This window comes from Prorops nasuta, unplaced genomic scaffold (genome assembly GCF_024137725.1).
Source record: "Prorops nasuta isolate Cenicafe-Biocafe unplaced genomic scaffold, Cenicafe_Pnas_1.2 PNAS00010, whole genome shotgun sequence".
NCBI classification, from domain to species: domain Eukaryota; kingdom Metazoa; phylum Arthropoda; class Insecta; order Hymenoptera; family Bethylidae; genus Prorops; species Prorops nasuta.
The window spans coordinates 459,583-487,100 of NW_027116807.1; the positions used below are offsets into that span (position 1 = coordinate 459,583).

Genomic DNA, 27,518 nt, shown 5'->3' on the forward strand with positions numbered 1-27,518 from the left:
TTCCAAAAGTACTCTTTGATAATCTTAAGATCAATGAAACAATGGCCGATCCAAACCTCTCATCGCCACTCAATTTTCACTCCACTGCGCTTAAAATTTATGTCGTCTTGTGTCGTCCCGACACTTCCTTTAGCTTGTTATTTTAAGATAGTCGTTTACAAATACGCGAATACTCTTCTTTGAGATACGAAGAACCGATATTGAAAGTCATTTGTTCTAATAGAAAAAAACGCACGATACGAGGCGACACAAGGGCGAAACTAACAAAACTCACCTTTTGTTCGTAAAATTTAACTCTAAATGACATAAAAAATACTACTCGATAAATTAAGGTATAAAAAAAAATACTATAAGCGGAATAAAATTCCTGAGGAAAAAAGAGCCACGTAAAGATTTGGAATCCGCGATGCGATGATACTAGTTATAATTTTCTACAATAAAACGTGTAAATCTTATCAATAGACGTATTGCGAGATAATCGTTAAAGCACTCACATTCCATCCGTTTAAATGTGTTGTAATCGAGAAGGTGAATGAAGCTAAGAACAAAGCACGGACGAGCGTTATCTGAAGGCTAGTTTGGGCCTGTTAGAATTTCGTAGAAATTGTTACAAGCATCACAGACGAGCCAATTGGCACTGCCACGAAGAAAATAAGAAAATTTGTTGCAAATGACGTAAAAACGTTATCGTCGAAAGACCTCGAGGGTTGTACATAATGTAAATAAGGCTTTGTACATGTTGAATACTTGTAATGTAAGGGAAGAAAGAGAGAGCGAGAAAGAGAGAGAGAGAGAGAGAGCGAGCGAGAGCGAGAGAACATACCCTAATGGTTAATGTGAAAAAATCTTAGGTAAGCAAGTTACTAGTAAGTAGTGGACATTATAAACTATTATTGTGACGGCAGGAGCGTTAACTTAAGTCCCAAGCGTAATAGTTAATGTGTAAATAAATTAAGCGAGGAAATATTAAAAGCCCAAGTAATCATTGGATATTTATAACGACTCCAGTAAAAATAGGTTCGACGAAAAATCAAGGGGAAAATGGACTCAAGCACAGAAACCGTGCGTAGATTGTTAGAAAATCAACATGTGCAGCATTAATCAGATGGACAGTTGTAACGTGCATGTTTTATCCTTATCCGTTTTATAATAAATAATATTCTCAGACCCTCTTTCACGTGATGGAAAAGGCGCGCGACGCTATCCCTCTAATCATTAAACTCGTTTGTACTGGTCGATCGAGATGTTCCTTTTAAAAAGTCCTTTCTTTCGTTTTTCATGCCCCAACTCCTCGCTTCCTATTTTTCCAGCTATATATATATATATATATATATATATGTAAAAGAATTTTTTTCACCAGATTCTCGATAATCCCCCCTCCCTCCCCTTCCTCCTCCCCTTCCCCCGCGAGATACTTAGCGATAAGTTTATTTTGTAAACGAAGCAGTCGTGCGAGAGAATGAAAGTTGAACCAATACAAACACGCAGAGAGTCATCCAGAAGTATCGTAAAATATTTTTTTAAATTGGCTCCTCTCTGATCCATTTTATCCAAAGACAGTAAATTGCAATTTAGAGTCGACGCGAATCCATAGAATTCGTACCACTCTGTGATCTTAATTTTTAAAGTTTCTTGTAGGTCTATTCTATTTAACTTGAAAGTAATCGACAACAAAAAAAGAGCGTTTATAATAAAGTGACGAGCAAACCTGTTCCGCTTGTACACAATGGACGAACTAATAAAGAAACAAAAAAATAGTGCAAAAAGGAAAAAAAACAATAAAAAACCTAGGTATCTCCAATCTAATAAGAGACTCGTTTCTTGTTTTTGTATGCTTCTTTAAGACTGTCTGATACAAAAAGGATAAATAAATGTGTACCAATCTCTGAATAAAAAAAAACTCGTGTAGGTTTTTATTAACCTAGTAGTTTATTTATCGTTATCGATTAGCGCCCAGCTTCAACAAGGTTTCCACAGCTTCTGCTTGTTTACTCCGTCGAGCTGCAACCAACGGGGTCACTTCAAAACAGCCCTTTGCGTGGATATCAATCAATTCCTTTTTTATTACGTATTCTATAACATTTTTGTTCCCTGTCAAAGCCGCCAGGTGCAAAATTGTTTGACCAACGTTATCAACAGCCTTCGGATCTGCACCCAATTTTATCAAGTGATAAAAAATGCTGAAATCTTTGTTTTTCACTGATTCGTGCAGTGGCGTTGAACCGGATGAATCGCGAACGTTTATATTCCAAGGAATAGACTCCATAAGCTGGTCTATTATATTTCGGTGGCCGTGAAACGCTGCAATTAAATAATTGTTGTCTTTTATTGCAGTTTATTTGATTATAGAGAATAATTACCGGCTATGTGCCACGCAGTACGGCCATTTTTGCTTTTATCGACTAGCAATTCTGAAGATTTATTCATAAGTAGTTTAAAGCCCTCCGCGTCTCCCGATCGAGAAACGAGAAGTAGAGGTGTCCAGCCATCTTTGTTGCGAAGTTGTGGATTTGCATTTGCATCCAAAAGTGTTTCGATGCACTTGCAAGCTTCACTGACGTTTTTCGTGCAAGCTAGCATTAACGGTGTCCAATCCCCGCGTTTTAAAGAATCCACTTGAGCACCTTAAAATGTAATTCTATTATAGAAAGTTCGACACCTAAAACATCTCAAAGCGCACACATACGGAAAAACGTATATAATTTATCTGCGTAACTATTAAAAATATCAAAATTAAAAGAGAGAGAGAGAGAGAGAGAGAGAGAGACAGGTCTCTGAAGATAAATAATAAAAGGTTTCTAAAATGTCGAGTACAAACATTTGATATTTTTGTATAATTAAAGAGTGATAGACATTTTCTTGTATATACTCTGAGGTACTTTAAGTGGTAACTCTGTATAAGGATCGTGCAAGGCCTAAACAGTGGCAGTCTAGTGAGAGTGTGTGTAACTGGTTACAAAAACAAAAAAAGTCTAGCAAAAATGATAAAATTTACCGATAGTTGCATGGCGCAGATATTATGCATATGCATCACTACACATTCTTAACATAATACTACTGTATAGGTGTGCACATAGAGAATATAGGCCGTCGGTCTATATCATTTTGTTTGTTTTTAATGTAAATATATAGATTATTTACATGACATCGGTATGGTTTTCCGGCTACACAAACCTTGCGATAATAAATATTTAATAATGTCATTATGAGAGAATTGAGCAGCTTCGTGCAATGGTCTTTTCATATCTTTGTTAGTGACGTCTACTTTGTTGTTGCAAGAATCGGTCATTTGCCAATCTTCACATAGAAATTGTACAATCTCCAAATGACCTTCTCGTGCTGCAAGATGCAACGCCGTATCTCCAGAGATATCATGCTGAAAATTAGTCCAATCAGGAATTTCATATTTCTCCCTGAGAAATTTAACTCTCGACAAATCTCCGCTTTGACAAGCACGTAAAAACTCCTTGCAGAGGTTAGGATCCGGTTCCATTGAATTAACCACGTTTACAAAACGTGTAAACCGAAATAAAATACAACACGAAACAATATAAATAAATACTATGCTTCGTTTATCATTTGATTATTTTGAAAATTTCATTTTTCAATTATAAAATGCTTAAGTAGTTTGTGGAAACAGATAAAAATATACCAACTCGTATGTATAAACGTGGAAAAGAAAACTGAGATTAACCGGTAAGGTAGTCAATCCAGTTAAGGTAGATTCCTGTATAAACGTTGTAAATGCTGATAGTAGTATAGAAGCAGCCGTGCTGCGGTCGAGACTCGAGGCTTAAACTCTTCGAGCTCTACTTAAGAAACTAGTTTTCTGATGAATAATACATTCTTTAGGCAATATAAAACCTAAATAATTCAGGTTAATTCGTCAGAAGCCAAGCTTGAGTCGAATTTGTGGTCCGCTTCATGGTCAAACCTTCAGCTTTAAGAAAGATTATAGCCGCCAGAAATTTGATTACCGACATTGTAGGTAAAATCAAATTAAGCTATCAAAGATAATTTAATTAAAAAACTATTTTAAAAAAAGACTTGAGGCATAAGCCTACCCTTTTGCAACTCTACCTTTTCATGAAAAAAAGACCAAAGTTGAAAAAAATGCACTTTTAATTAATTTCTAAAAACATATTGCCTTTTAAATTAAAAAAAGAGTCGTATAGAACGAAACTGGAAAAATAATAATAAAAGATTCTTATGCTATAAATGACATAATTTATAATTTAGGCTTAATTAGCTTTCAAGAAAAGATTTTTATTAAAATTATTTTAGCCACTTTCTTGTTTTAACGGTAAAACAGAGAGAAACAGGAGTTCCTCCAAATTGGCGCAGCTGATCACTGTCCTTGTATCAATAATATTTGATGTACATATGTTTCTCTATATGTATTATAAAATAAATTTTAAGGGCCTATTTAAGCGGGCATATACGTGATTCGAAGAATGTAGCCATGGAGGTACGAAGTACCTGGAAGGAGCGTAATTTCAGGCCAGAAGAATGAAGTCAAAGTGGTAGGGGAAAAGAGGTTGGCCGCCATCTTTATTGTAAGTAAATATAACACGTAATACCATATATGTCATTTATGTGCTACTATATCTGTCTACAATCAAGATGGCGGTCACAACCTCTTTTCCCCTCCACTTTAGCTTCACTCTAGCGAATATATACTATTGCTAGCCAAGAATGCAGATAGCCTATCAACAATCACCATTTCAATTCCAACACTGTTCCAGCATTAGGACCATTCAGAACAGGACTGTTCATTAAGCATTTTACTAAGCAATCGCACCTGATTGGCGCACTGCGATTACACAGGAAGCTATTGAATGCCCGGTTCCCGTTCCGGATGGTCCTACTGTTTGCCGCAGGTTACAGTTCAATTTTCGAAGTTCCATGTGCGGATTGTCAGTGAATCGCGCGTCGTGTTTTCTCGCAATCACTGCCAATTATTTAAACATTCGCGATTAAAAATAATTTAATACTTTATTTTCAACACACACGCGTGTAATTTCATTATTATATAAAAATAATTTGACCGGAATTCGAACTTCTTCTTAATTAATAATTAAACTATACCTTATAATACAATATAACAATGGAATGCAGCTTGTGTTGAAAATGAAAACTTTTAAATACGTAAAATGTCATCTAAGCTTAAAACTCGTAAATATTGTCTCAGTGCGCAGCGCGTGTGTGTTGTGTCTGTGCAATGTTTGGGTGCTGCAGCGGTCAACGACACAGTCCCAAGGACTCTCATAGCCTGTAAGTTTCAATGATTTTATTTTAAAGCTGAATAAACTCAAAAAATTAATGAAATAGGATTTAAATGAATAAAATTGTATGTTTTCTTTGTTTACAGTAGGCGACCACACTCTGAGGTGAAAGTGCGCGTTCGAGCATCCGCGCCGCGATGTGAAATTTAAAAAGTCCGTTCTCGTGGTGCGCATAGTGCGCTTAAAACATTCGCGTCGCGTAGTACTACTTTGAATTAAGTTTTTCGCGAGTGAATTTTTTCAAGGTCATTATCTCTAATGCCATCGCTGTCACCATCGCATCTTATAGAAATGGATCACCGGTGGAATTTTGCCGAATCGGTAAGTACCATGCGTAAAAGCCTGGAAACTTTTGTAATAACTGAAGGATGACATGCACAATACCTACCGGTAGATACCTGTATAAACGTTGTAAATGCTGACATCTGTAGGAAAATGATCACACCTTTACAACGCTACTATACAGATAACTAAATGAAGAAATAACTTAAAAAAAACTGACAAAGAAACGGTATGACGCACACAAAAATTGACTAGCTAGATTTGTTTCGGTTATTCGATCAGATTTTTTATATGCTTAAAAAAAATAATATAACGTTAGGGGGGTGAGTTATAAGGAGTCAATTATTAAGCAACAATCAAGTGCACTTCCTGGATACTTATGCAACTTTGAGCATGTTTGTGGCAAGGTGGATCAGAAGAAAATCACACATTAACGAACGGTCGCATTGAAGGTTCAATTAAGCATCGTCTTAATGCCACCTTTCGCTGGTACATACGCGTAATTGGCAGATGGTCGAGCTACCTTCGAGTTTATGCATAGGTCTGCATCTTCGACTTTTCAGTAGGATTATTCTACACGGCAATTACAGTAACCTTGCCGTAACCTATTCCAGCATAAACGATGTCTATCAAGCTGTCAATCATTTATCACGAAATTCAACTTAAGCAAAGCGTACTTGAACTATTTACCTTTGCTAAACTTTGTTTCCGGTTATCGCACAAAAACCGCGCCAGCTCTCCAACTTTTGTCTAAAAACCGTCCGTAAAATCGTTAGTTATTAATGTCAATTAAGATATTGCTCCATAAGATAACATTATGCACATGATAAAAATTAATTCGGTAGAGCCATTTTACGAGAGTTTTTTTAAACTCTTTGTTATTCTTCAAATATATGATAGAATTTTCAAATAATGGAGAATAGCTATTGTTCGATACGCGCTTGCTTGCAGTTCTAAGAATCTTTCGTCATTGTCACAGAAATACTTCCTCGAAAAGCAATAATAACGATAAAGAAATAATATAATATAATAAGAAAATAATTGGATTATTTGTAAATTCCTTTATTAACTATTTATTTTGATCGTCGTGTGTGACACACGTAATTTTTGAAACAGATTCTTCGATTGGGATAAGATGAGAAGATTGGCGCCGCAATTTGCTGCCTCAATTAAAATTGACGCAAATTTTCCACCCGGATGGATGCATGGCGCCAACCAAATAATTAAAACACAGAAAATCACATCGCTCTCCATCGTCAAGATTTCTCTCTCGAAGATTTTTTCAAGCCAACAGATTTTATTACCAAATGATTAGGACGAAATAAAAACACAGGAAGAACATACAAGCCGGATATGAATAACAGATCGTATCTTATATATGTTTGTATGAAATTTGTATTATTGACAATAACTTCAACGCGAGAGAATAACCGATCTTATCTTGTCATGCTAAAAAAAAATTTTCGCACGGTTTACTTATATACTTTTGATTAATGTAAAATTCAGGATATACAATATTGCATTTTTAAAAACCCTATTGTATATATATATATAGTTGCGTGACTATTCTTTTGAAGATTTTAGCCATTGGATGTACGGTGTTTGATCAATCGTGACACTGACCCTAGTCAATATATTGGGACTAATGAATTTTCTCGTCTGGCGCGTTATCCTTGAATAAACCTAAACCTATGATATTTATTTACTGCAAAAGAGGGGGGAGGGTGATAACTTTTGGCAGATTTTAAGGTTATGGCCTCTTGAAACTTTGCGAGGTTCGCTCGAGATTCCACGTCGTACAAGTTCAAGGCTTCCAGCTTGTACGTATATCTTTCCAAGGTCATCCAGTGTGCAAATACACCATGATTACAGCGGTGCAAGTACTTTCTTATCGCTTTTTCAGCCTGGCCCGACGGATTATTTCTTTGGTGAAAAAACCTTCTTGCTTGTCTCTTCGTAAAAGAACACACACATAATCTTTATTTCCTCTGTATACTACACAGTCCGCTCTTTCTCTATCAAGTATATATAACAGCTGCGAGCAAAATTTCCTTTCTCAAATGTCCAAGTTACTCAATGGAAATAACGGAATTAGTCACGGTGTGCCTATGAGTCACACGAACCCGAAAGATTATGTTAATTCTTCAATATATGTATATATATATATCAGGGTTGTCGTTAAAAATTAATTTTTCGTTGGAACTGTATAATACACTCTAATATTCGATAAAAAATTAAACGCGTTAAAAATTCAGGACGAAGAAATAAAAATGATGCGTATATCATTACTATTGGATTGTATTTTGCGAGATATGATAAACTCTCTTTTTCGAAGTTAGTTCATTCAGTATTCACCTATGACGCACTCCTCAATACTCGCGCTGTCGTATGGTACAATAATAATTTTTAAATTAAATGTCTTAAAAATGAAGAAAAAGTATTTGACCTTAAGCAACGAATAATTTTACTATAAATATTTTTTAGCAAATATGCGTTCAATTAAAAAAATATATAGGATCCTTTATGTACAATTTAATTCGCACATACACACACCGTACCGGAACAAAAGGCTTTATATATCCTTTCACAATACTGGAATATTTGACGAACTATCTTTCAAAAATTTAACAAATTCTTGGAAAGCGCAATTTCATCACAATGACGAACGTATTTTTTCGAACATTTTATCTTGAAATTTTAACCCATCTATTTTTTCATAAAATATATATACTAATGTTGTATAAGGTTTTGATGAAATTTTTTATTTTTTAACAATCATCCTTGTATACAAAGTCCGTCACTGAAAACGTGCCAAAGTATAGATGTAAAATACCATAAATACCCATAACTAAAAGAGATGTTAAATTTTTTATTAAGATCTTTTCGAAACTTTTTACCATAGATTAAGCATTTTTGTTGTAAAGCAAGTAACTCGTCGTTATTCAAATGACATAGACGCCCTTTATCGATAGATTTGAAAGTAAAGCGAGTAGGAAGTACTAGAATAGATTGTACTACCGCTAGAGAGGATAGTTCAGGGTCGAATGCTAAGAAAATACGCATAATGCAATTTCCGTAATAAGACATTTCGAAAAGGTTATGTAGAAAATCACTGTACCTCTTATAATTTTGGAAACACACGCCTTCTTGCCACTATGCTCTGGGGTGCTTTAACTGGCGGATTCTATAATTAACAAAAATCGTAAAACAAGAAAATAAAAAAAGAAATACAACGGTTGTTAAATCACATCGAGACATATTATGAATTATTATCGTGGGGCGAATATATATTGTTCTCAGGGATAACCGTAGAAAAATTACTAATCGTGCATCGTGCTTTTATTAATTAATCGACAAGCGAGGTATTTTTTAAGAATCCAGTGAACGTTTTACACACTAGTATATCCAATAACAATGATGAGTCGAGCGAATATCGATCGAGCCTTCCGTATAATTATATGGGCTAACCCCACGCGGTACCACGAGGTACTCTGTACCGGTGTCCGAGTTATTGCCATAATGTAAATGCTTTTAGTATTATACATAAGAATTTGACCGATTTTCTATAACATATATAGGCTTGCCCTCCTGTCCTTTTTGTCTCAAGTGCTATCCTCATTTTGCTATAAGAAAATTTATGTTTTATTAATATTATTAAATATTTAATAACTTACATGTTGTTATATCATACTATTCTTAACATTATCCTTTATTTCAATATATCTTATGCATCTAGGAGTATGAATGGCAGGCCTATTAGCGAGAAATAAAATGGCACCAGTCAACTGATAACATTAAGTTTAATGATAAAAAAAATCGAAGGAGGCTTCTTATCATGAAATGGGAGTGGTTTATTGTTTGCGAGGTACATACCTCAATAGGGGAGACTGTGGCCACACAAATGTTACACGTGTAAAAAATAACATGTTAAAAAATAGCAAAGAAATTTATCATAGGAGAATGTAAATAGGATATAATCGTTTTCTATAGAGGATTGAGCAGATTTTTCTAAGCAGCAAGAGAAGGAGAGAAGAGAGAGACGAAAGAAACCAAATAATTACAATAAGCCAAGCGAAGGAGATTAGACTTATTAATTAAAGAATGAAGAAAATTGAGTGAGGTTTCTTGAAGGTAAAATTAATTGAATAGCGGTGAAGGAGGGAAGTTAGTCTTATTGTGTGTGCGAGACAGGCACTTTCAGTACTCGATTATAAAGACCATTGCACATGCTATAAAGGATTTAGCAGATTTTCTCAGCTAGCGAGGTTAAAGAAACGGTTCAAGTCAGACAAATGAAAAATATAGAGTTTATTGATAAGAAAGAAGAAAATCAGGGTGGAGGTTTCTAATCGGTAAATTGGAGTGTGGATGGTGGGAGTAAGTCTTATTATTTGCAAGACACGCGATTTCGGTACTTGTCTCTATAAAGACGAATGAAAATACTAGAAACTTGGCTGATTTGCTTAAGTTTATTAATAAAAAAAAAAGAAAGAAAGCGAGGGAGGTTTCTTATCGGTAAAGCGGAGTGGTGATGGTGGGGGTTAGTCTTATTGTTTGCGAGGCACGCGCGCTTTCAGTGCTCGAGTAGGGGGCCCCGTTACGACTTTGCGGCTCTGCGGTCCCCACCTTCACTTCCAGTTCGCCGCTACCGACGCCGGCAACCGGCAACGCGCCATCATCCAACGTCGTCGGGGTCTCCAAACACACTCTCTTCTGCAGACTAGTGCAGAGTGCAGACTCCACTCTCTGCTTCTGTCGACGACTATAGTTGCTTCTAGTTGACGCACTGTACGCGCGCGCAGACAAACACGACATCTTTTTCCTTTGAAAGAAACTCGACTATCTTGCAATTAATAATAATAACACGTCTTTTCAGGTAATCATAAACTTTGCAATAATTCTCGGATACGTCTCCCTCGTTGTTTTCCGAGTGCTTCAAGAATCGCGTCTTCGACGATTTCGATTTTATTCGATCGATTCTATAACAGTGCTAGGATTTCTTGATCGTTTCTCAAATTCAATCCAAGGATTTATTCGAGTTTTGAAAGCCTGTAGTGTCGAGGTTGTTGTTGAAAAGTGTTAAATTACAATTTTTAAAGCAACCGTGAATAGTGCTGAAGTGACCACTCGATCACATCCTGGTACCGGTAAGAAGTGAAGGGGTAGTGCAAGCTGGTGCTCTGGTTTCTAATGGTTCGCTCCACGAGAGTCCGTTAGACGTGATTTATGATCCTTTCGTGATCGATGCAAATCCGTCACGAAATTTCGCCAGTGGATCATCGAAACCATAGTTCATTTTTCTTACACATGAAATGAACGTTTTACGCTGCGAAAGTTTTTCAGAGAAAATGTTTAATTATATTCCTATGTAATACACAGCAGGTGCAAGATTAATTCGTAAATAATTCAGGATGTGTCACGTTAGATCTGCAGAAACCAAATGGACATTTCACTCTAGTCACGCAATTTCTATTCCAAGTCTATAAATTTTCTAGTCAATCTCTCTCCCAACGTGGAAATGCAGTTCTTTGGCAAAGTTCAAGGGGAACTTTGAGCTAACCTATATTTTTAATCCATCGAATATCACAAACAACAGCGATAAACCATGCTATTATATATATTACATGTATTTAGTTCACAAAGATATTTTCCTGTTTGCTTGGTTAAATTTGAGTTATGTAAAATTCAATTAGGCACCGTGTAGTCAAACAGCTGATTCAATCAATATATCTATTAAGCAAGATATTTATTAGAATATAAAGAGAATATTGTATTGTTCGTGTAACACGTAAGATATACAGGGTCTGCCGAACACTTTAAACGCTCCAGAACTTAGATGCAAAAAGAGACAGTAACTCTGTGATTATAAAAGTTATGAAATTGTTACATCAGGTCCTTTCGAAGCTTCCTGCTATTTGCATTCAAAAAGTTGTGAAGAAAAATTTTGATATCTTGGATGGTTACTTTGATAAATTCACATAAACGTTTTCTTACGTGCGTGATTAGAGCGTTTTAAGTATCTAACCTTGTGTATATGACAAATGGAAAGAATTCTCTCCCGCCAAGTGAAAGAGTGAGAGGGTGTGGGAGTATCATCGGTAGTCAATGCGTTTATTGATTCTTGAACACTCAATGATCTTGTCAGATTGATTTGCATGAATGTTAAAAGTAATTGTTTCGGACTATGACGCATTGATTTTACATTATTTGTTATATAGGATTCGTGCCAGAAGAACATTCAGGAAGACGTTGTAATAATTCGAATTGACCATTGATAATCGGCAATTTCTCGTAATACAAAAAGCATACTTTTATTGGTTCGCGACGATAAAACTCAGTTGAACTGACAAATTGCAAATGGTATATGTTTGAGCTGGGTTACATCGATGCATGTTTGTGTGTATTGGTGTCGCAAACGTATCGATAACGGAAGATATACCATGCCGGTGGCGCCCCAAATACTTTCTGCCCACGGCCTATCTCACGCGCAGGTAGCACTTAAGAAAACCAAGCGTTCGCGCTTAAGCGTTCAGTGATTCATTCGGTGACAAAATATAATCACTCAATGATCCAATGTTGTGGAAAGTATCGTGTTTACTACTTATACCTCGGAAAAATCATACTTGCGACACTCTAGTTACGATTTGTAGCTTTGGCAAATTTTGTTAAGCAAGACAAAAAATTGTAAATATAGCACAAAGATAGCAGCGATCTTTTTGATGATTTTCCATGTTAACCCTTTCAGACACAACGGGATTCATTTTTTCTTTTTGTCAATTTTATTCTATGATTTACTTTGTCTCTTTCTTTCTTTACCCTTCCTTGTATTTTCGTCATTTGTTCGCGTGGTTTTTATATTTATTGAAAAACTCGTAGTAATAACATTCTAATATTACAGATTTCGTATTCGTTTATAAAAGAATTATAGAGACGATCCTCTCAATGTTCCTGAGAAATATTTGGCTTTTAAAAGTAACATTTTTTATTTTCCAATAATTAGTTTAATTTAGTCCAAATAACTTAAACAATAAATGCAGTAAATTGATGTCCAATTTTTTATCACAACGACTTAAATATTCTTATAATACCATATTTTTTGTCACTTCTTTTCACTTAACACACACGCATGACTGAAAGTGTTAAACACGGTAATTCAGTAGAAAAAGCAGTTTTGTCAACCTTTTTGGTACCGTGTCGCCTAAATGCTTTGTATATGTATGAATGACGAATTTGAAGAAAAAAAATCAGAATGAGAGAAAAGTGTAGAGTGTAATAAAATGTGAATTTTTGCATTAAGGATCCTGTGCAGCAGGAAGCAGCTTGGGGTATCGTAGGGACTGGCTACTGCCAGAGACCTTTGTAGCCGTTTGCTCGGTCACGCAGTAAAGACGTAGGGAGGGGGGAGGGGGATTTCATGCGTCATCGAGACTCGAGTACAAATCGCACGCGACATCAGTCTGGACAGCAGTACACGTGCACATCGGCGTACTTGGGCAATCCTACAGACTTTGCTGCCTTAATACCATTGTTCCAACCTGAGAATTAATAAATGTACGGATGACGTTTACCGTGTTCTCCAAAATGGCGGCCTGCATCCTTCTCGTCTGCCTCCTAGCCGTATCCTGCAACGGTAAGTCCAATAATAATGACTGTTATATTTAAACGTGCTTTTCCTTCTCGTTCAATTCGGTGTTTGCATTCAGCACAAAACGCCACGCTTATTTATCTCTTTTAATCGCACCATTTTTGAGCGTGGTACAAGGACCAGGTTTATATCTAGTTAAATCAATTCCAAGCGGTCTCGTTTTATAAACCGGTCATTCGGAATGCAAGCTCGGTAAAGTCATTTAGAATTGTTACGCGGCCCTTGTCAAGGTCAAGACCTTCGTCTTTGGAAAATAACAATACGGCATATCAATAACTACGTTAGAATTGATTATCTACTCCCGAATTCGAAGCGTAACTATCAAATGCCTAAATATAACATAGGGGGGATACGAGTATAATTTACAAACTAAGACTTTATGCTTTGATGCAAACCACGGAAGATAATTCGTTTCTCACGGAAATATAGATTATGTCGAGACTGACGTTCGTCAATTTCGTTTTTATCGAACGTCTTGTAACAATATTATCTCGCTAAACGCAGAATGATGCTTCTACTTCCTGTGTATAAATTATTTCTCTTTTTCACACCCAAACACGCAACACGTGTAGCCAAAAGTCTCTCAAAAAGTTGAATGGGCTTTCGATTTACTGACGCAATTCTTGCGTTACGCGGCTTTAGATCAAAATAAACAACTCGGAAAAAATAAGAAATACAATGGAAAGAAAACAACGTATTTTCTTTTGAATATCTTTTTTATTGTCAAAGTAATTAAGTTGCTTGAGGTTTATTGATTGTTAAAATTTATAGCAACTATTAAAACATTCAATTTCTTTCAATTCTCGTATTCTTAACAATTAAATCGATCAGAGCTTGCATATCACGTTACATAATTGAATTGGTAAGTGAAGACTGCAAGTCGGTAATTAATTACGTAAGTAATTTTTGTTGACATGATTGGAGAACGATTCGGATAAAAATCTATGTTATTATAAACCTTTACGTGGCCAACGTTGCCTGGACATTTTCAGCGTATGAAATTTAGATTTTTTACATCGTCAATTTTGTCCAAGCTATCGCATTATTATAAATAATAAACAATATGATTCTTGGAAAGTTCCAAGTTTCTTACCAGGATCACACACACACACACACACACACACACTTGGCTCGACAATTTGGCTGGTGAAGTGAAGTGAAAACGCTGAGCGATTTCAATCTAGCTTTCGGAATCTCTTTTCTCTTTCCACTTCTGTTTACAGGATTTTATAAATTGACGCTATTTATTAGAAACGTTCTATGTATGCGTGTTTCCCTCGTCGATCAATATCTCTTCAAAGAAGCTCAAGCTATGAAATTTAACAAGTAAATAAAAAAATGGCAAAATTTTATTTTCATCTAAATTTCTGATATCAAACTCGCCTTTCCTATCATGTTTTTCATCTTCTATGCTACAGATCCGAGAAGTAAACTATTATTTTCTCAGTTTTCTCTAATTTCTTTCCCGTCTTATATTAATCCTCTCTTCCGGCTTTTTCTGCTTGAGGCTTTTCTATACGTCGCAACCTGGGTGAAAATTGGCGATACCGATTCGTGGTTAATGCAAGTCCATCGAGCGTTTCATTAACAAGTGTCTGCACGCGGTCACGCAAACACACTTGGCCGATCGTGGGCCGCGGGGGATTTACTTTCGTTCCGCGTGTCGTTAGAATAAGAAATCCCGTGACGATTTTCGCTACGTCCGCCGGGCAACAAAGCGAAATCATGTCGATCTCACGCGAACGGAATTGGAGCGAGACGCGAGTGACTTTTGAAGAACACTCGCACGAACGTCTTCAGGGGGGTTCAACGAAAAACTATTGCAATTAATTTTTTTTTTTTTTTATGATCTTGAGAGACGTCACCACCTATAGGGGGAATTCTTGTACTTATTTATGAACAGCAAGTGAAAGAAATGTGTGAATATAAAATATTTATATTTTTTAATTGAGAGATAAATTAAGTTTTTTATTTTAGAATTCGTTTTTCAAAGAAAGGGCAATGGTAAAGATTTTTTCTACGTATTAACGAAAACGCTCACAATATATGTATAGGGGAGGATAGCCAAATTTTTATCGTTAAGCTTTAATTAATTAGACCAGCAATAACTTCTTCGGTATAAGATATTTGTATTTTAAACAGTTTAAATGCATGATGCAGAAATAGAGTAATTCGGTGCTTCAATTATTTCGTCAAGCATTATCTAGTTTTTGCAACAAAAAAAAGAACAATATTCACTCATGCATCATTTCCAAATCATTGATATATAACTTTGTAGGTTTCTATGGATAAATAAATATTTGTGTATTTTTCAGTTTCGGGTAGAATATTCGATGATCCCTATTCTTTTTATATTTAAATTATTCGTACTCTCTATATATTCCATAAAGTGCTTGAGTGGTCGAAATTGGGATAACCTCCCCTACATGGAGAAAATCGTACGACGAAACGAGTGGTTTGGATTGAAATTGTGAAATAAGAGCGATTAATAATGAATTGACAATTTCGTGAATGCAGGTGAAATGAGGTTCGGGATATACGAAGGCCGGTTATTTCATTGGGTTTTCGAGCCGGTCAGGTACCTACCCTTCCTCACGTGTTTGCATTCCAGCGCGATGTTTCACTAAATGCACGCATTGCATGGAGAGTTTAACCACCCTCCTGCGAAGAACCAGTTCTTTCGGAACGCCATTCGCCATTCTCCGTTGAGTTCGCCATTGGCTGCGTGCGTGCCCTACGAGAAGGCATGGAAAAACAACGGACAAAAATCCAACTCGCCGAATCCCAGGATGATGATGAGTTACTCGAGATTATCGGCCTGCGATGATCGATTCCTCGTACGTCATTATTATTTTCCTCCCTGTATCGATTGCATTCCTTGAATTCCTCGCATGCCTCTCTTTTCAAACCGATCCGTAACCCCCCCCCCCTCTCTCTTTTTTTCTTTTTTTCTTAATGCTCCCTCTTATTCTTCTTTCTTCTTTCATTATCTCTCCCCCTCCTACTTTTTTTTTCCTCGTACAATTCATCAACCTCCCCACGCGCCATTGTCCCAGCAAAATCGAGACTAGGTCTTATCGTCGTTTCCTTTTAATAAACAAATCATTTCTGTACACGTTACTTTATTACGAATATCGTTGCAAAATTTATATTATTAATTTGACTCTGGTCCGAGCTGTATTGAAACAGCTCAGAATGACTCTGATGGAAATATTGCACTAAATAATTCCATGATATGACAGGAATTATCGATAAATAGCTCTCGACCGCTGACTGCATCTGTGGTAATGATGAAGTTTAAGAAGAGCATGCTTTTACTTGGATTCATACCAACCAGAGAAATAAACAATTCGTGCCACTCAACGGCTTCCAACCGTACACCATGATTCACTGCAAAACTTATCGATGCATTCGCCGTGAGATTCGCGCTTATTAGTCATCCCCGTTAATCTATTAATGACGCTTTAATTGCCTGCAAACAATGACTAATCGTTAAAAAGACGACGTTGAAATTCTACGGGCTGCATATATATCCAGTTGGAATATAAGTAGTCAAATATCTTATCTTTTATTCAACTACAAGATTTTCCTTCTAATATTAAGAATCATTACAATATTTATATATTTGAATGTTTTGTCTGTCTTTTAAATCATTGCGTAAAAATTTTGTAGCTTGGATTTATACGAGTCGTACTCTATATATGACACGCCTTGAGATCCGTAAACGGCAAAGTGCAAGTGTACCTGGCGCGAGATTCCATACGGTGTCAAGGATACGAAAGAATGTGCATCCTTCGTTCACAGGACTCGACGCAATCATTTTTATGTTAATCGTCGTGTAGGACGCACTACACTTTTAACAATAATGCACGAGATTATTGAAAAGGCCAAATGGAAAGTTTACTCTGCACTTGTGATTTCCATCGTTTCCCTAATCGATTCGAATGCTCAATCGAATGGAACCAAAACGTTGTAAAGAAAATTCAACACAAGGATAATATATAAACATACTATATATAATCACTTTTCCTCCTCGAATTTTTAAACCTGTGCTCGGTACCAAAAATATAGTTAACCCAAATCTGTCTCCTCTCTCCCTTCACACATGTAATAACGATTCTCTCTTCTCTGAATTTTAGCTTCCTCCCACGTAAGAAAAGTACTCGTATATAGTACGTGGCCCGCTCTGGGTAGAAGAATTTAAATTCTCAACAAGTACAATAGAACCACGAAACTTCATCCGCGTAAATTTCCGGGCTACCCCTGTTTTTTTCAAGTCCCTCAAGGCCGCAGAGTCGATGCCACCTATAGACAGAAAAACATCTAGTATAATTAGCATAGACCACCATGAAATTTCAGGATTCACTTTCCGGCACTGTGTGGAATGCATGTAACATTCCTGCGAGATATTCAAATAAGCCTAGACCCCTTTTTTTCTAACCGATATACCTGATACTTAATCGATGAATCTGCCGGAATCGCGGGAACTTTCGAATTTTTGGCGCCGAACATTCCACAAATAACTCCGTAGGAGGAAAATTGTTCACTCATTCAGCTTTCGACACGTCTCTATATACAAGTCAATGCTTTCATCATTTTCTCTCCAATGTTTGATTGGCCATTTCTAAAAATTGACACGCGAAGTATTTAGAATAACGAGACTTGTATACGTTCCACCAACGAATTTTCAAGAAACTTTCTGGTCTACTTAACTAGACTTGGCGACCCCAAAAATCCTCCTTGCCTTAATTTCCACTTTATACGCGTCAGGAAAACTCCTGGACAACTCGCAATAAACTTTAATTATTTCCTCCACTGTAAATTGTAATTCCGTCTCATCCTTTTGGGTTAACGTCCTTATTATACGTGTATCTGTATATTCATTGCAAGATGAGAAATGCCTGTGAACACAGACGCAGGACTCCTTTTTTTCCTTAGGAATTCCTCTTACCTCATCCTGACGAGAGATGATCCACCAGATAGGACTCCATTGTTGTGAAATTAGTCACGCCACCCCTCCCCCCATCTAGCCTCTCGAATGCTCGAAATACCAAACTTTCGATCGAAGGACCACCTGCCTCTGGCGTTCGTTAAACCTCGATCAACACCAACAATAACAGGTCCTTCCATTCCTATTAATAAACTTATCCCCACACCTATTATTAAATTTTTGCAAACATCATTAACCACATTTTTCTAAATTGCTAAAAATATGCGTCGCTCCGTGCATCTGTTATTTTTTTCTAAACATTTGTAGACTGCTCACAATCCGCTAGGTGATTAACATTAAAATTTGCTTATTGTCGGCAAGCGAGCAACAAAGGATCCTAAGTGCGATCTTATCAACGAAAGATATTCTAAACTCTATTACATGGACCATTCATGAAAACCTTTGCACTTTTTACCTTATGTGCTATCTTCATAAAGAATAACAGCAACTTATACATTGGTTTATATCATGATTTAATTAATGTAGAGTTTATACGATTTATACTATATATCACGGACTGTTTGGCTTACATTGTCACAAAAATCAATGAACGATCTCCATTTTCTAACTGTTTTACGTTTATTGAACTTCTCTTTGTAAGGCCTGACAGTTTTGGAACTATTAATGCAGCGTTTGTATGTACAACACCTGCACACGTGATAACGACTTATGCAATGTTCTCGTGTCTGATAATCACTAGGTCGAACAATGGAGAAGGCTGATTGTTAGCGACGTGACGTGCCACTGTTTCAAGAAACATTCTCGCGTTATCCTTCGTAGAAATTTTTTCACGTCGATTGTTCAAAGAAAAAACAATGTAAATCCTCGAGACCCATAAGATTTCTCGTTTAATCAAATCGGTGTTCTGCTGGTTTTTTCTGTTTAAATGGATAGACCATAAAAATCGATGATTCGAACCACATGTGGCTGAGTGTCGAAGAAACTTGAAGCAGCGGATATGTAGGACACATTCCGGCAGGAAGCTAAGAACGTCACGTAGACGATCGTCTTGCGTTACGCGTATTTCACCATGTGCAGATAGTTCCAGGGACGGATTAAATTTTAAGGACCCGCCATGTTTCCCTGTGTACCAAAAATTCTAAACATAATACAACTACTTGAGGAAAACCATCACGTTTGTGTTACGAATCACCTGATTGAGCTATAAGCTTTGATCTCAGTGAATAATTTAATGGAATATAAGACAAATCTTAAAGAAGTCATTAATAAAATTTTATCAAAACTAGTGTCGAAAATTGGAAATTCGAGGGAGGGAATTTCTCTATTCAATAATTTCTTCAATATCTTTGTACATATTTTACTTTTGGTAGTTTAAATTTAGTTAACCGCGTCCTCAAGTGGGGCTTCGTGGTCGGTGACACTGGAAGGTCGTCTTCAACTTTGCATTGACACACTCATCGACCCAGAGTTTTATTGCTCCACTGCTACGTGCTTCGATAGATAGAGCTATCTTTCTTTCAAGTGGTTAACTTAATACTTGATCAGCCTATAAATATTTATTTTATCAACACAATAACAACAGTGCAAACCTTTGTAACTATTTTATATACAAGAATGATGTTGAAATATTTCCAAGACAATGAATTAATAAAGCTGCAATTGCTTATTAGGTGTTCCAGTGGGCGAGGATAGCAGCGACAGTACAAACGAGGTGAACACGGAAACTACATCTGCCATTTCCGTCAGTCCGGAAGTAGAGGGCCACTCGATGGACGATATTTTACCAGGCACAAAAGTTCCACCAGTTGTGGTAACATTCGTGGACGTTCCACGACACACAGAGACAGAGCTAGGGGCCTCTGTGCTTTTAGCCTGCAGAACTTCTAATCCAGTGGCCGAATGCCAATGGTCCTGGCAGCCACTTCCGCCTGTTCATCTTCCACTTCCGGATATCAGTGACAGTCCAAACGTCACCAGTAGTTAGTAATAATAATCAAATTGTCGATTAGTGACTATAGAGAAATCATAATTTAGAGTTAATTGAATATAATTTGTGGTGCTTTTATAGCGACTGTTGTTGTGTCAACGGTAACCGCATCCTCCACTCCCAGCACGCATTCTCTACCGGTTAGGCAATTTGCAGCTTTTGGGAACAACAGCAATGACTGCTCCGTGAGATTTTCAAGCACGAAATATGAGCAGACAGGATATTGGACCTGTGCAGCCAGGAGCTCCACAGCCGATCCTTTCACTAGCACCGAACCTGCCAAATTAAGCATCATAACCGAGGATCAAGGTAGATCTTCAACGTGTTAAATATGCCTGGATAAGAATTAACTGCTAAAGAGGGTGATTGATTAGACGAATTAACGAAAGTTTGCTCAGCTGCAATTCAGTAGCTTTTCTTTTGCCCGACTAAACATCTTTTTTCTTGGTATTTTTCGTGACGCAAACAGTTCTGACGCCACGTCTCGGCTGAAGATTTCGATTTTGGTACATATAATACAGAAAAAGAAAGACATAGTTAGGAGCCAGCACTCTATGAAATTGGAATAATTCTAGATTTGCGTATTTTTCTTACGTACGTTCGTGGGTTGTAAAAATAAACTATATTAAAATGGTGAAAAATTGTAGAAAAAAGTTTGGTCCCAAATGGATTCGACAATGTTGAGAATAAAGAGTTTCGCGATGAATATGAATTATACCAGTTTATACATATATACCGATACACACACACACACACACACAGTGTATTCTTTATTACTAACCTGCCGCCGCTGGATGATGAACGGCTAAATAAATCAATGGAGCGGTGTTTCGTATAATTGATAAGTACGCGAGCAATTTGCGAATAACTAACAGTGTATAAACACCTAATGCGTAGCAATGAAAAACGTTTTACAGGTCTGCTGATCACGTTCGCCAAGCAGGATAACGTGGTGGAAGTACCGAGCGATTCCTCGGCGCAAATTATGTGCCAAACGAAATCACCGGTGAGGGAATGCCAGTGGTCCTGGCGCCAACTCAACCAGTCACAGCCTTGGAATCTCGAAGTGAAAAGGTTCCCCGCCTTTGGCAACGATAGCACGGAATGCAGCATTAAATTCAAAAACGTGCTACCGGAACAGGAAGGACTCTGGACCTGCGGTGCTCGCATCAATCCCAATTCATCCTTCACCCAGTCTACCCCTATTCGTTTTCTCATATCCGATGGTAAATTCCTCTATAATGTTCAGTCTTCTTTAATATCAAGCAATTTCTATCAATTGACACATCTTGTAATCTCTGCGCTTTTATTATTTCAGTTGATTTTGTTCAGTTGTCAAGGGGAGTCCAGGTGGCAGCAGGGGAATCTGTACTCTTGCGTTGTCTGGTGAACAAGCCTGTGGTTCAGTGCGAATGGTCCTGGAGAGCCACGAACTCTAGCAAAGATCCTTTGTTGGTGAAAAAATTCCTACCCAATAAAGACTCTGATCACGATTGCTCGGTGAGATTTAAAAATATCTTGTACGAGGAAGAGGGACTCTGGACCTGTGGAGTTCGACTAACGACCAATGGTATACTCCACGAAGCCCAACCAGCCACTGTCAGTTTGCTTCCCACAGGTACTCACTGATTTAATCATCAAGCTAATTATTGCTTTTTTAATAAGCATATGAAGGGTTTTACCTTTTAAAGCACAAGGGCATATTTTAATAATAACATTATGAATAAAACAGATCAGTAATTCAACGTCCAGCATCTTACCTCACTCTACTGAGAGACTACATTCCTTTCCTGGCATTGAGATTACCTTATCAATTTCCAAGAAAACTGTAGAATCGATACTTTACGTGCCAATCCATAAATTGCACGTTGAATTTTTCTCCATGCAATTTTCTCGAATATCTTTAAGTTTATTTCACATCTATTTTTAAATCAGTCTTCACTATTAAGTATTTCTTTGCTACATGTAAATGCAATAATTGTATTTTATGTTATAGCTAAGGTAAGCTTCGTGGATATGCCGGTTGACACGTCAGTTCCGGTTGGAACGGAAGCTACGTTGAAATGTGTTACCAGCAGCAGAGTGGAGAAGTGTACGTGGTCATACAAGAGTCTGAGTGGTAACGATCCAGAAATCGTCGTGAGGGACTACCCGAGCAATGGTGACCTTGGAAGGGACTGTACGCTTCACCTACCACAAGTCTACCCTGAAGATCAAGGCCAATGGAGCTGCCAAGTTTCCATAACGTCGCTCAGTACCATGTTAACCTCGCCCTTCATTAAACTCACCGTCTTCGAGCAAGGTCACTGTCTAATTTTACCCCCAAGGACGCTTTTTCCAATCCTTTTTCTCTGTCTCCATAATATTACGTAAAACTTCTTGAAACCGTATGCTTAAAAATGTTAAAGGCACTCTTGTAGTTCCTACTGCTATTTTATGATCCTTATGGAGATGCTTCATTATTGGCACTAACGAGTTTTTTTCTCTCGATTCTCTTTGTATTGCAGATGAAATAAAATTCTCCGAGTTGTCGCAGGACATTCAAATCTCATCTGGTGGGACAGTATTGCTACGTTGCGTCACATCCTCGACAGTGGAGCAGTGTCGGTGGTCCCTGACGCCGGTGAATTCCAACACGACAGTGGTTGTCAAACAATTCCCAGCAGCCGGAAGTGAAGGAAGGGACTGTAGCGTCCGACTGAGTCACGCACTGGCCGAGCAAGAGGGCCTGTGGACCTGTGGAGCCAGAATTCGAGGCAAGCAAAACTACACGGATGCTCCGCCTGCTAAACTTAGCCTTCTGGAACCAGGTATCATTGAGTCCTGAAATGACTCGACATTTCTAATAAGATCTGCACGAGGTCCAGGGATATGGTCAGCAATTTAACGACCTCCTCAAGTTTTTCTGCTGAAGAACTGGTTGAAGTGATCAAATGTAAAAACGATCCTAAAGTCTTATAATTATCCTGAGAAATCCTGAAATTCTTATCCCAGAGTCTGGCCATTTTTTTGTACAATCCTTCAGATTTGTCGTCCTCGTCTTGCAGCAAAGTTTCCCCCGTATTGTCGTCGGAGAAAACCAGATATCCGGAATTTTGTAAATATTTTTATAAACGGCTGATCACTATCAACAGTTTATAGTACAAAAGCACCTCGGGAGATTGACTATGGATACTATTAAATTTGTGACTTGTAGTGAACTTTAAGATCTATGGTAGATGAGGTTTTTTTGTGAATGTACTATAAATTTCTCTCTCTCTCTCTCTCTTTAACACGTCCACTCTTGTCGTAGATCTAGATTAATTACCATATGCTACAGCACCAGTTATATGGATCACTAATTGAGCAATAGGCTGGTCGAAATTTAGTAATTTAACCAAGGATAAAGTGGTGAATATTTCTGCTATCGTACATAATTTTTTCAATCAAATGCTAGGACTTTATCTTTGTATTGAATTGAAAAAACATCTGTGCACATATCATTTGTGACTACTTCTTTATGTTATGGAAAATGTGTAATTGCAACAAACGTGTAATTTGTAGGGAATTATACGCAATTAATGTTTACACGTACGTAGTATTTGGACTTTTGTCCAGAAATCAATTGTTCGTAAACAATTGAAGAGTACGTGATTTACGCGACAAGCTCGTGAGTCATCAGGAGGCTTCGCTTCCTACTTAATTAACATATCCAATGCGTTCCAAGTTAATTGCATTAGCAACGTAGTATCTTCATTTATTAGCTGTGTTAAATCATCCTAATTTATCATTGTCCGCTGGCGCCTCTTTTCCACTTCCTACCAGCGACCGCCAATAAATTCCAAGATTTATTGGTTCATTGTGCCGTCCGATATATGATTTACCTTAGCCTGATCATTTATCAAATAATGTTTCTTCTCCTTAGCTATAAAAATATTCATGAAGCAAATCATCTTCATAGTGCCAAGTGTTTATTGTATCTTCATCCTTAACAGCACAAGATATTTATCAGATACGAAGGTCTTTTAAAGCATACAAATTTAGCCGATAGGCACCTTGACCATGTATAATTATTAATTTGTTATAAATACAAATATATATTTGTATAATACAACTTGCTTTGATGTATAATAAGATTTTGTGCTGTTGTGGATAATTTGTGTAAATATCATTAGTTTTGGCTTCATTCGTATCATTTTAATCAAGTCCATCCTCTTTCATCTTAATTTATATGCTCAACTTTGTCGGCGCTCAAGTTTTTCCCTTATACATAGCCTAAGTTAACGTAAGAACTTAACTACTTATCGCAAATATCTTTATAATCAGCTTATCATTTATGTTTTATTATTTATTATTCGCGTTTAATAATAATTATGATCAGAATGAACGATCGGGCAGATCGATGATGAATATTTATTTCTCAATTAAAACAATCTGTTCGTCGTAAAAAAAAGCTGCAGGACGTATATCGTTGTCTTAAATCTTATGTATATTTTAAAAGGAGACGAGCAAATGTAATTTATATGACTTTGTTAGGATTTAGTTTAGTAAAGAGGCACTGTATTTTTTAATGCTAATAAAAATGTTAAGGTATGCCTCTAGTTGAAAAAGAAATCTAGAACGTGATAAAAATAGGAAATATCAGAATGAATTTTACTATAGTATACTTTAAACTACAATAAATAAATATTTCTCACTCGAGGGGCTCTTGGACTCGTACTCAAAAGCAATCTTAATGTTAAGTAGACAAATTTATACTAAATTCGTAATAATACAAGATATATATATATATATATATATTTAAATGAGCACACACCGTGTCATCAAAAACTATAAGACGTCGAAAAATCGAAGAATGTGCCATCTCATGAAAACAATAAAAATGTTTGGATGAAGTATGTGAATGTGTTTTTTTTTTTTTTTTAGAATTGTAATAAATCTTTGTCTAAATAAAAGCTCTAAAATCATCTCATCGTCATATTTACTCTCATTCGATGTGTAGAATTCAGAAAATAGCACGATGCACTGTGAGAGTTTAGAAATTAGTTAAGGATGCTCGAAATGTTTTTGCACGTAGAAATCAGTGCACCGCGCACGCTTTCTCAAGTGTCAGGCATTTTGTCTATAAGCAGAGAACAAGAAGATGACGCTTTTTGGTGATTGGAACGGTATTCATGGTCTCTAGATCAGTGTTTTGACTACTAGATAATTTTTAGAGCTTGTGACAGTGGCAACTTGGGCAGTACCGCATCAGAAAGTCACTCTGGCTTGCAAGGCGGGCCCTGTAACGCCGGATGTTGAGTGCCATTGGCTCCATCCGCCAAATATTCATGTCCAGCAAAACAGTACCAACTCTTCCAGAAAGAGCAGGTTTAACTTTAAATTATAATTTCCTGCAATGCCAGATTGCCTTATGATAATTAAAGATTACTTCTTAGGCAAGTTGTGCAAATGGATTATAAAACTGGAATTTGCACACTGATATTCAAACCTGAACAGACTGATCTGGGCCAATGGACTTGTAAGTTTATTCTGAAGAATGAAAATGGAGATGTCGAACTGGGAAATGCATCAGTTATTTTATTGAGTACATTATCAGGTAATTAAACAATGAAAGACTTGTCAGGCATGTTCATTCGGATCTTGCATTTTCTTTTTAGATGAAAAATTAGGATGGATAGTAGGAGCCTTAACAGCGGTTGTTTTATTACTGATGATAATAGTTGTGGTTCTAGTAGTCTGTAAAACCAAATTGTTCATAAAAAAAAATCCTTCAGTATTTGAAACGTCAAATAAAAAAAAGGATGCCAATTCCTGCAATGATGGATACTCCCAAAACTCTAAAATAAATTATACATTTACTGACGAGAGCAATAGCCAAGCAATTTCCAGTGTTAGTAATGTTTTACCAAATAGAAGTCCAAACTTGTATGAACGTTCTTCTAAATGTCATGCACCACCAAAAGTTTATGAAAATGTTCGTATTTAATTATTATGTCTATTGTAAATAAAAGTTTTTAATTATTGTTAAAAATATGTAAATTTTTGTTTTTATGTACAAAGCCTCATCTTATTAATTAAAGTTATCATTCATTTAAGGGAATCGAGTTGACTTTGAATCTTCTCTAAGCTATTATACAGCTCAATGAGATCTGATTTATCCATTTCAACTGTCAATTTGGGAGGCTTTGCACCTGCTAAACTTAATTGGAGTAAAGCAATCGGTGTGATATCCTTTGATATTAAAGAAGATGATGATCTTACATTTAAATTCCAGTGAATATCTTTCACCTATAGTAAATAAGTCTTATTAGAAACTTAATTTCAATGAAGATAATAAGAATAAATATTTTACACACCTGTATGGGAAAGATTGAAGAATTTCTCAAATTATCAATGATTCCTTTGCCATAAGCTACCCAAGCAGTAAAAAATGCAGATGTTTTCTCCTCCGACAAATTAAACTCCTTAATGAAAGATTCCACGTCATTTGGCTTAATTAAATTACATGCTGCTTTTGAATAAACCAATATAATTGTATCCAAAAGTATCTTTAGATCCTCTTTGTTTAAATCCAGAGATAACAATAGCTTTTCTTCCTCCTCTTCACTAAATACTTTTAAATTTTTGCTAGATTGTAAACTTTGACAAATATGACTAATTAATAGCCTAAATTTGCCAATATCCACTTGATTAGCAATATTCATACCTTGCCGCAACCTAAAAAGATTAAGTAAATTTGTAAAGTCATCTTTATCGTTCAATCAGCACAGATTAAAAATATTCAGTTTTACTGTGGTGAAATTGTTATCCAATTGGTCATTTTAACTTTTTTAACTAGAAATATTGAATAATAACAAATAAGTGCCCAATAATTTCAAGTTATCACAAACAGTCAGTTAATCTTAGATCAAAATAAACCAATTACCCCTACAGTTATTATTTAGATTATACGAATACATAGTGTCATCAGTTAAAAATTGCTTTTTCATAAATATTTTTAAAGTTAGAAATGATTAATGAGCTTTTCGAATGCCTAATTTGATTGAAAAGATTCAGAGGTTAGTTCAGGCTAATCCAGACTGATCCAGACTCCAATTTCTGATTTCTGAACTCGCGCCATTAGGTTACATCCATAAGCACAACAGAGCTCCATAAGCGCTAAGCTTTATAATCGCACCTGATTGGTTATAAGTTTGGGCTTTGGCAATCAAATGTTCAGGTGCACGACGTGCTCACACTGCTCAACTGCTCAGTGACGCTGACTGCAGAGCTGAGAGCGGTTGTATTTTTGAGCGCTACGTTTCTGTCTGTCTGCTAAGCTGAACTATACAGTATACTACATATGTACTATAGTTTGTTTACTGCACGCATGCTGCACGCACACCG

General features: G+C 36.6%; 3 protein-coding genes across 10 annotated transcripts; 1 reads left to right on the forward strand and 2 right to left on the reverse strand.

Moving 5' to 3' along the window:
* Positions 1-49: 49 nt before the first annotated feature.
* Positions 50-3,654, reverse strand: LOC136776729 (ankyrin repeat domain-containing protein 16-like). Of its 2 annotated transcripts, none has more exons than XM_066732525.1 (3): positions 3,175-3,654; positions 2,361-2,624; positions 50-2,301 (listed from the first exon to the last, which is right to left on the reverse strand). In XM_066732525.1, the coding sequence occupies exons 1-3, from the start codon at positions 3,491-3,493 to the stop codon at positions 1,940-1,942; spliced, it is 945 nt and encodes a 314-aa protein (XP_066588622.1). In that variant the 5' UTR covers positions 3,494-3,654; the 3' UTR covers positions 50-1,939. The 2 variants fall into 2 exon arrangements, with proteins under 2 accessions (XP_066588622.1, XP_066588621.1); XM_066732524.1 differs by having other exon boundaries at positions 3,142-3,654.
* A 1,471-nt stretch (positions 3,655-5,125) lies between these two features.
* LOC136776867 (uncharacterized) lies at positions 5,126-26,391 on the forward strand. Of its 5 annotated transcripts, none has more exons than XM_066732769.1 (12): positions 5,126-5,274; positions 5,372-5,606; positions 19,834-20,142; positions 20,232-20,459; positions 21,068-21,376; positions 21,469-21,768; positions 22,147-22,452; positions 22,658-22,960; positions 25,346-25,499; positions 25,556-25,728; positions 25,790-26,106; positions 26,229-26,391. In XM_066732769.1, exons 3-12 carry the CDS (start codon positions 19,932-19,934, stop codon positions 26,256-26,258), a joined length of 2,331 nt encoding a protein of 776 aa, XP_066588866.1. In that variant the 5' UTR covers positions 5,126-5,274; positions 5,372-5,606; positions 19,834-19,931; the 3' UTR covers positions 26,259-26,391. The 5 variants fall into 5 exon arrangements, with proteins under 5 accessions (XP_066588866.1, XP_066588864.1, XP_066588863.1 ...); XM_066732767.1 differs by lacking the exons at positions 5,126-5,274; positions 5,372-5,606 and adding exons at positions 10,224-10,714; positions 12,865-13,197; XM_066732766.1 differs by lacking the exons at positions 5,126-5,274; positions 5,372-5,606 and adding exons at positions 10,224-10,443; positions 12,865-13,197.
* On the reverse strand, positions 25,634-27,270 carry Vlet (Valette). 3 transcript variants are annotated; one of them, XM_066732772.1, is made up of 5 exons: positions 27,064-27,270; positions 26,924-26,966; positions 26,489-26,849; positions 26,039-26,420; positions 25,634-25,969 (listed from the first exon to the last, which is right to left on the reverse strand). In XM_066732772.1, exons 1-4 carry the CDS (start codon positions 27,119-27,121, stop codon positions 26,220-26,222), a joined length of 663 nt encoding a protein of 220 aa, XP_066588869.1. In that variant the 5' UTR covers positions 27,122-27,270; the 3' UTR covers positions 25,634-25,969; positions 26,039-26,219. The 3 variants fall into 3 exon arrangements, with proteins under 3 accessions (XP_066588869.1, XP_066588868.1, XP_066588870.1); XM_066732771.1 differs by having other exon boundaries at positions 27,058-27,270; XM_066732773.1 differs by lacking the exon at positions 26,924-26,966 and having other exon boundaries at positions 27,058-27,268.
* Between the last annotated feature and the right edge of the window lie 248 nt (positions 27,271-27,518).

Excerpts from the sequence above, each read along its gene's own strand:
- LOC136776867 (XM_066732767.1), top strand. The coding sequence starts at position 13,125 with ATGACGTTTACCGTGTTCTCCAAAATGGCGGCCTGCATCCTTCTCGTC. Across the intron at positions 21,769-22,146 it reads TGTCAGTTTGCTTCCCACAG|CTAAGGTAAGCTTCGTGGAT; the intron begins GTACTCACTGAT and ends TTTATGTTATAG. Across the intron at positions 22,961-25,345 it reads ACTTAGCCTTCTGGAACCAG|AGCTTGTGACAGTGGCAACT; the intron begins GTATCATTGAGT and ends GATAATTTTTAG.
- LOC136776729 (XM_066732524.1), bottom strand. The coding sequence starts at position 3,493 with ATGGAACCGGATCCTAACCTCTGCAAGGAGTTTTTACGTGCTTGTCAA. Across the intron at positions 2,625-3,141 it reads GAAAACCATACCGATGTCAT|GTGCTCAAGTGGATTCTTTA; the intron begins GTAAATAATCTA and ends TTACATTTTAAG. Across the intron at positions 2,302-2,360 it reads TACTGCGTGGCACATAGCCG|CGTTTCACGGCCACCGAAAT; the intron begins GTAATTATTCTC and ends ATTTAATTGCAG.
- Vlet (XM_066732771.1), bottom strand. The coding sequence starts at position 27,121 with ATGAAAAAGCAATTTTTAACTGATGACACTATGTATTCGTATAATCTA. Across the intron at positions 26,967-27,057 it reads TCTAAATAATAACTGTAGGG|TTAAAAAAGTTAAAATGACC; the intron begins GTAATTGGTTTA and ends CAATATTTCTAG. Across the intron at positions 26,850-26,923 it reads TGGATAACAATTTCACCACA|GTTGCGGCAAGGTATGAATA; the intron begins GTAAAACTGAAT and ends TAATCTTTTTAG.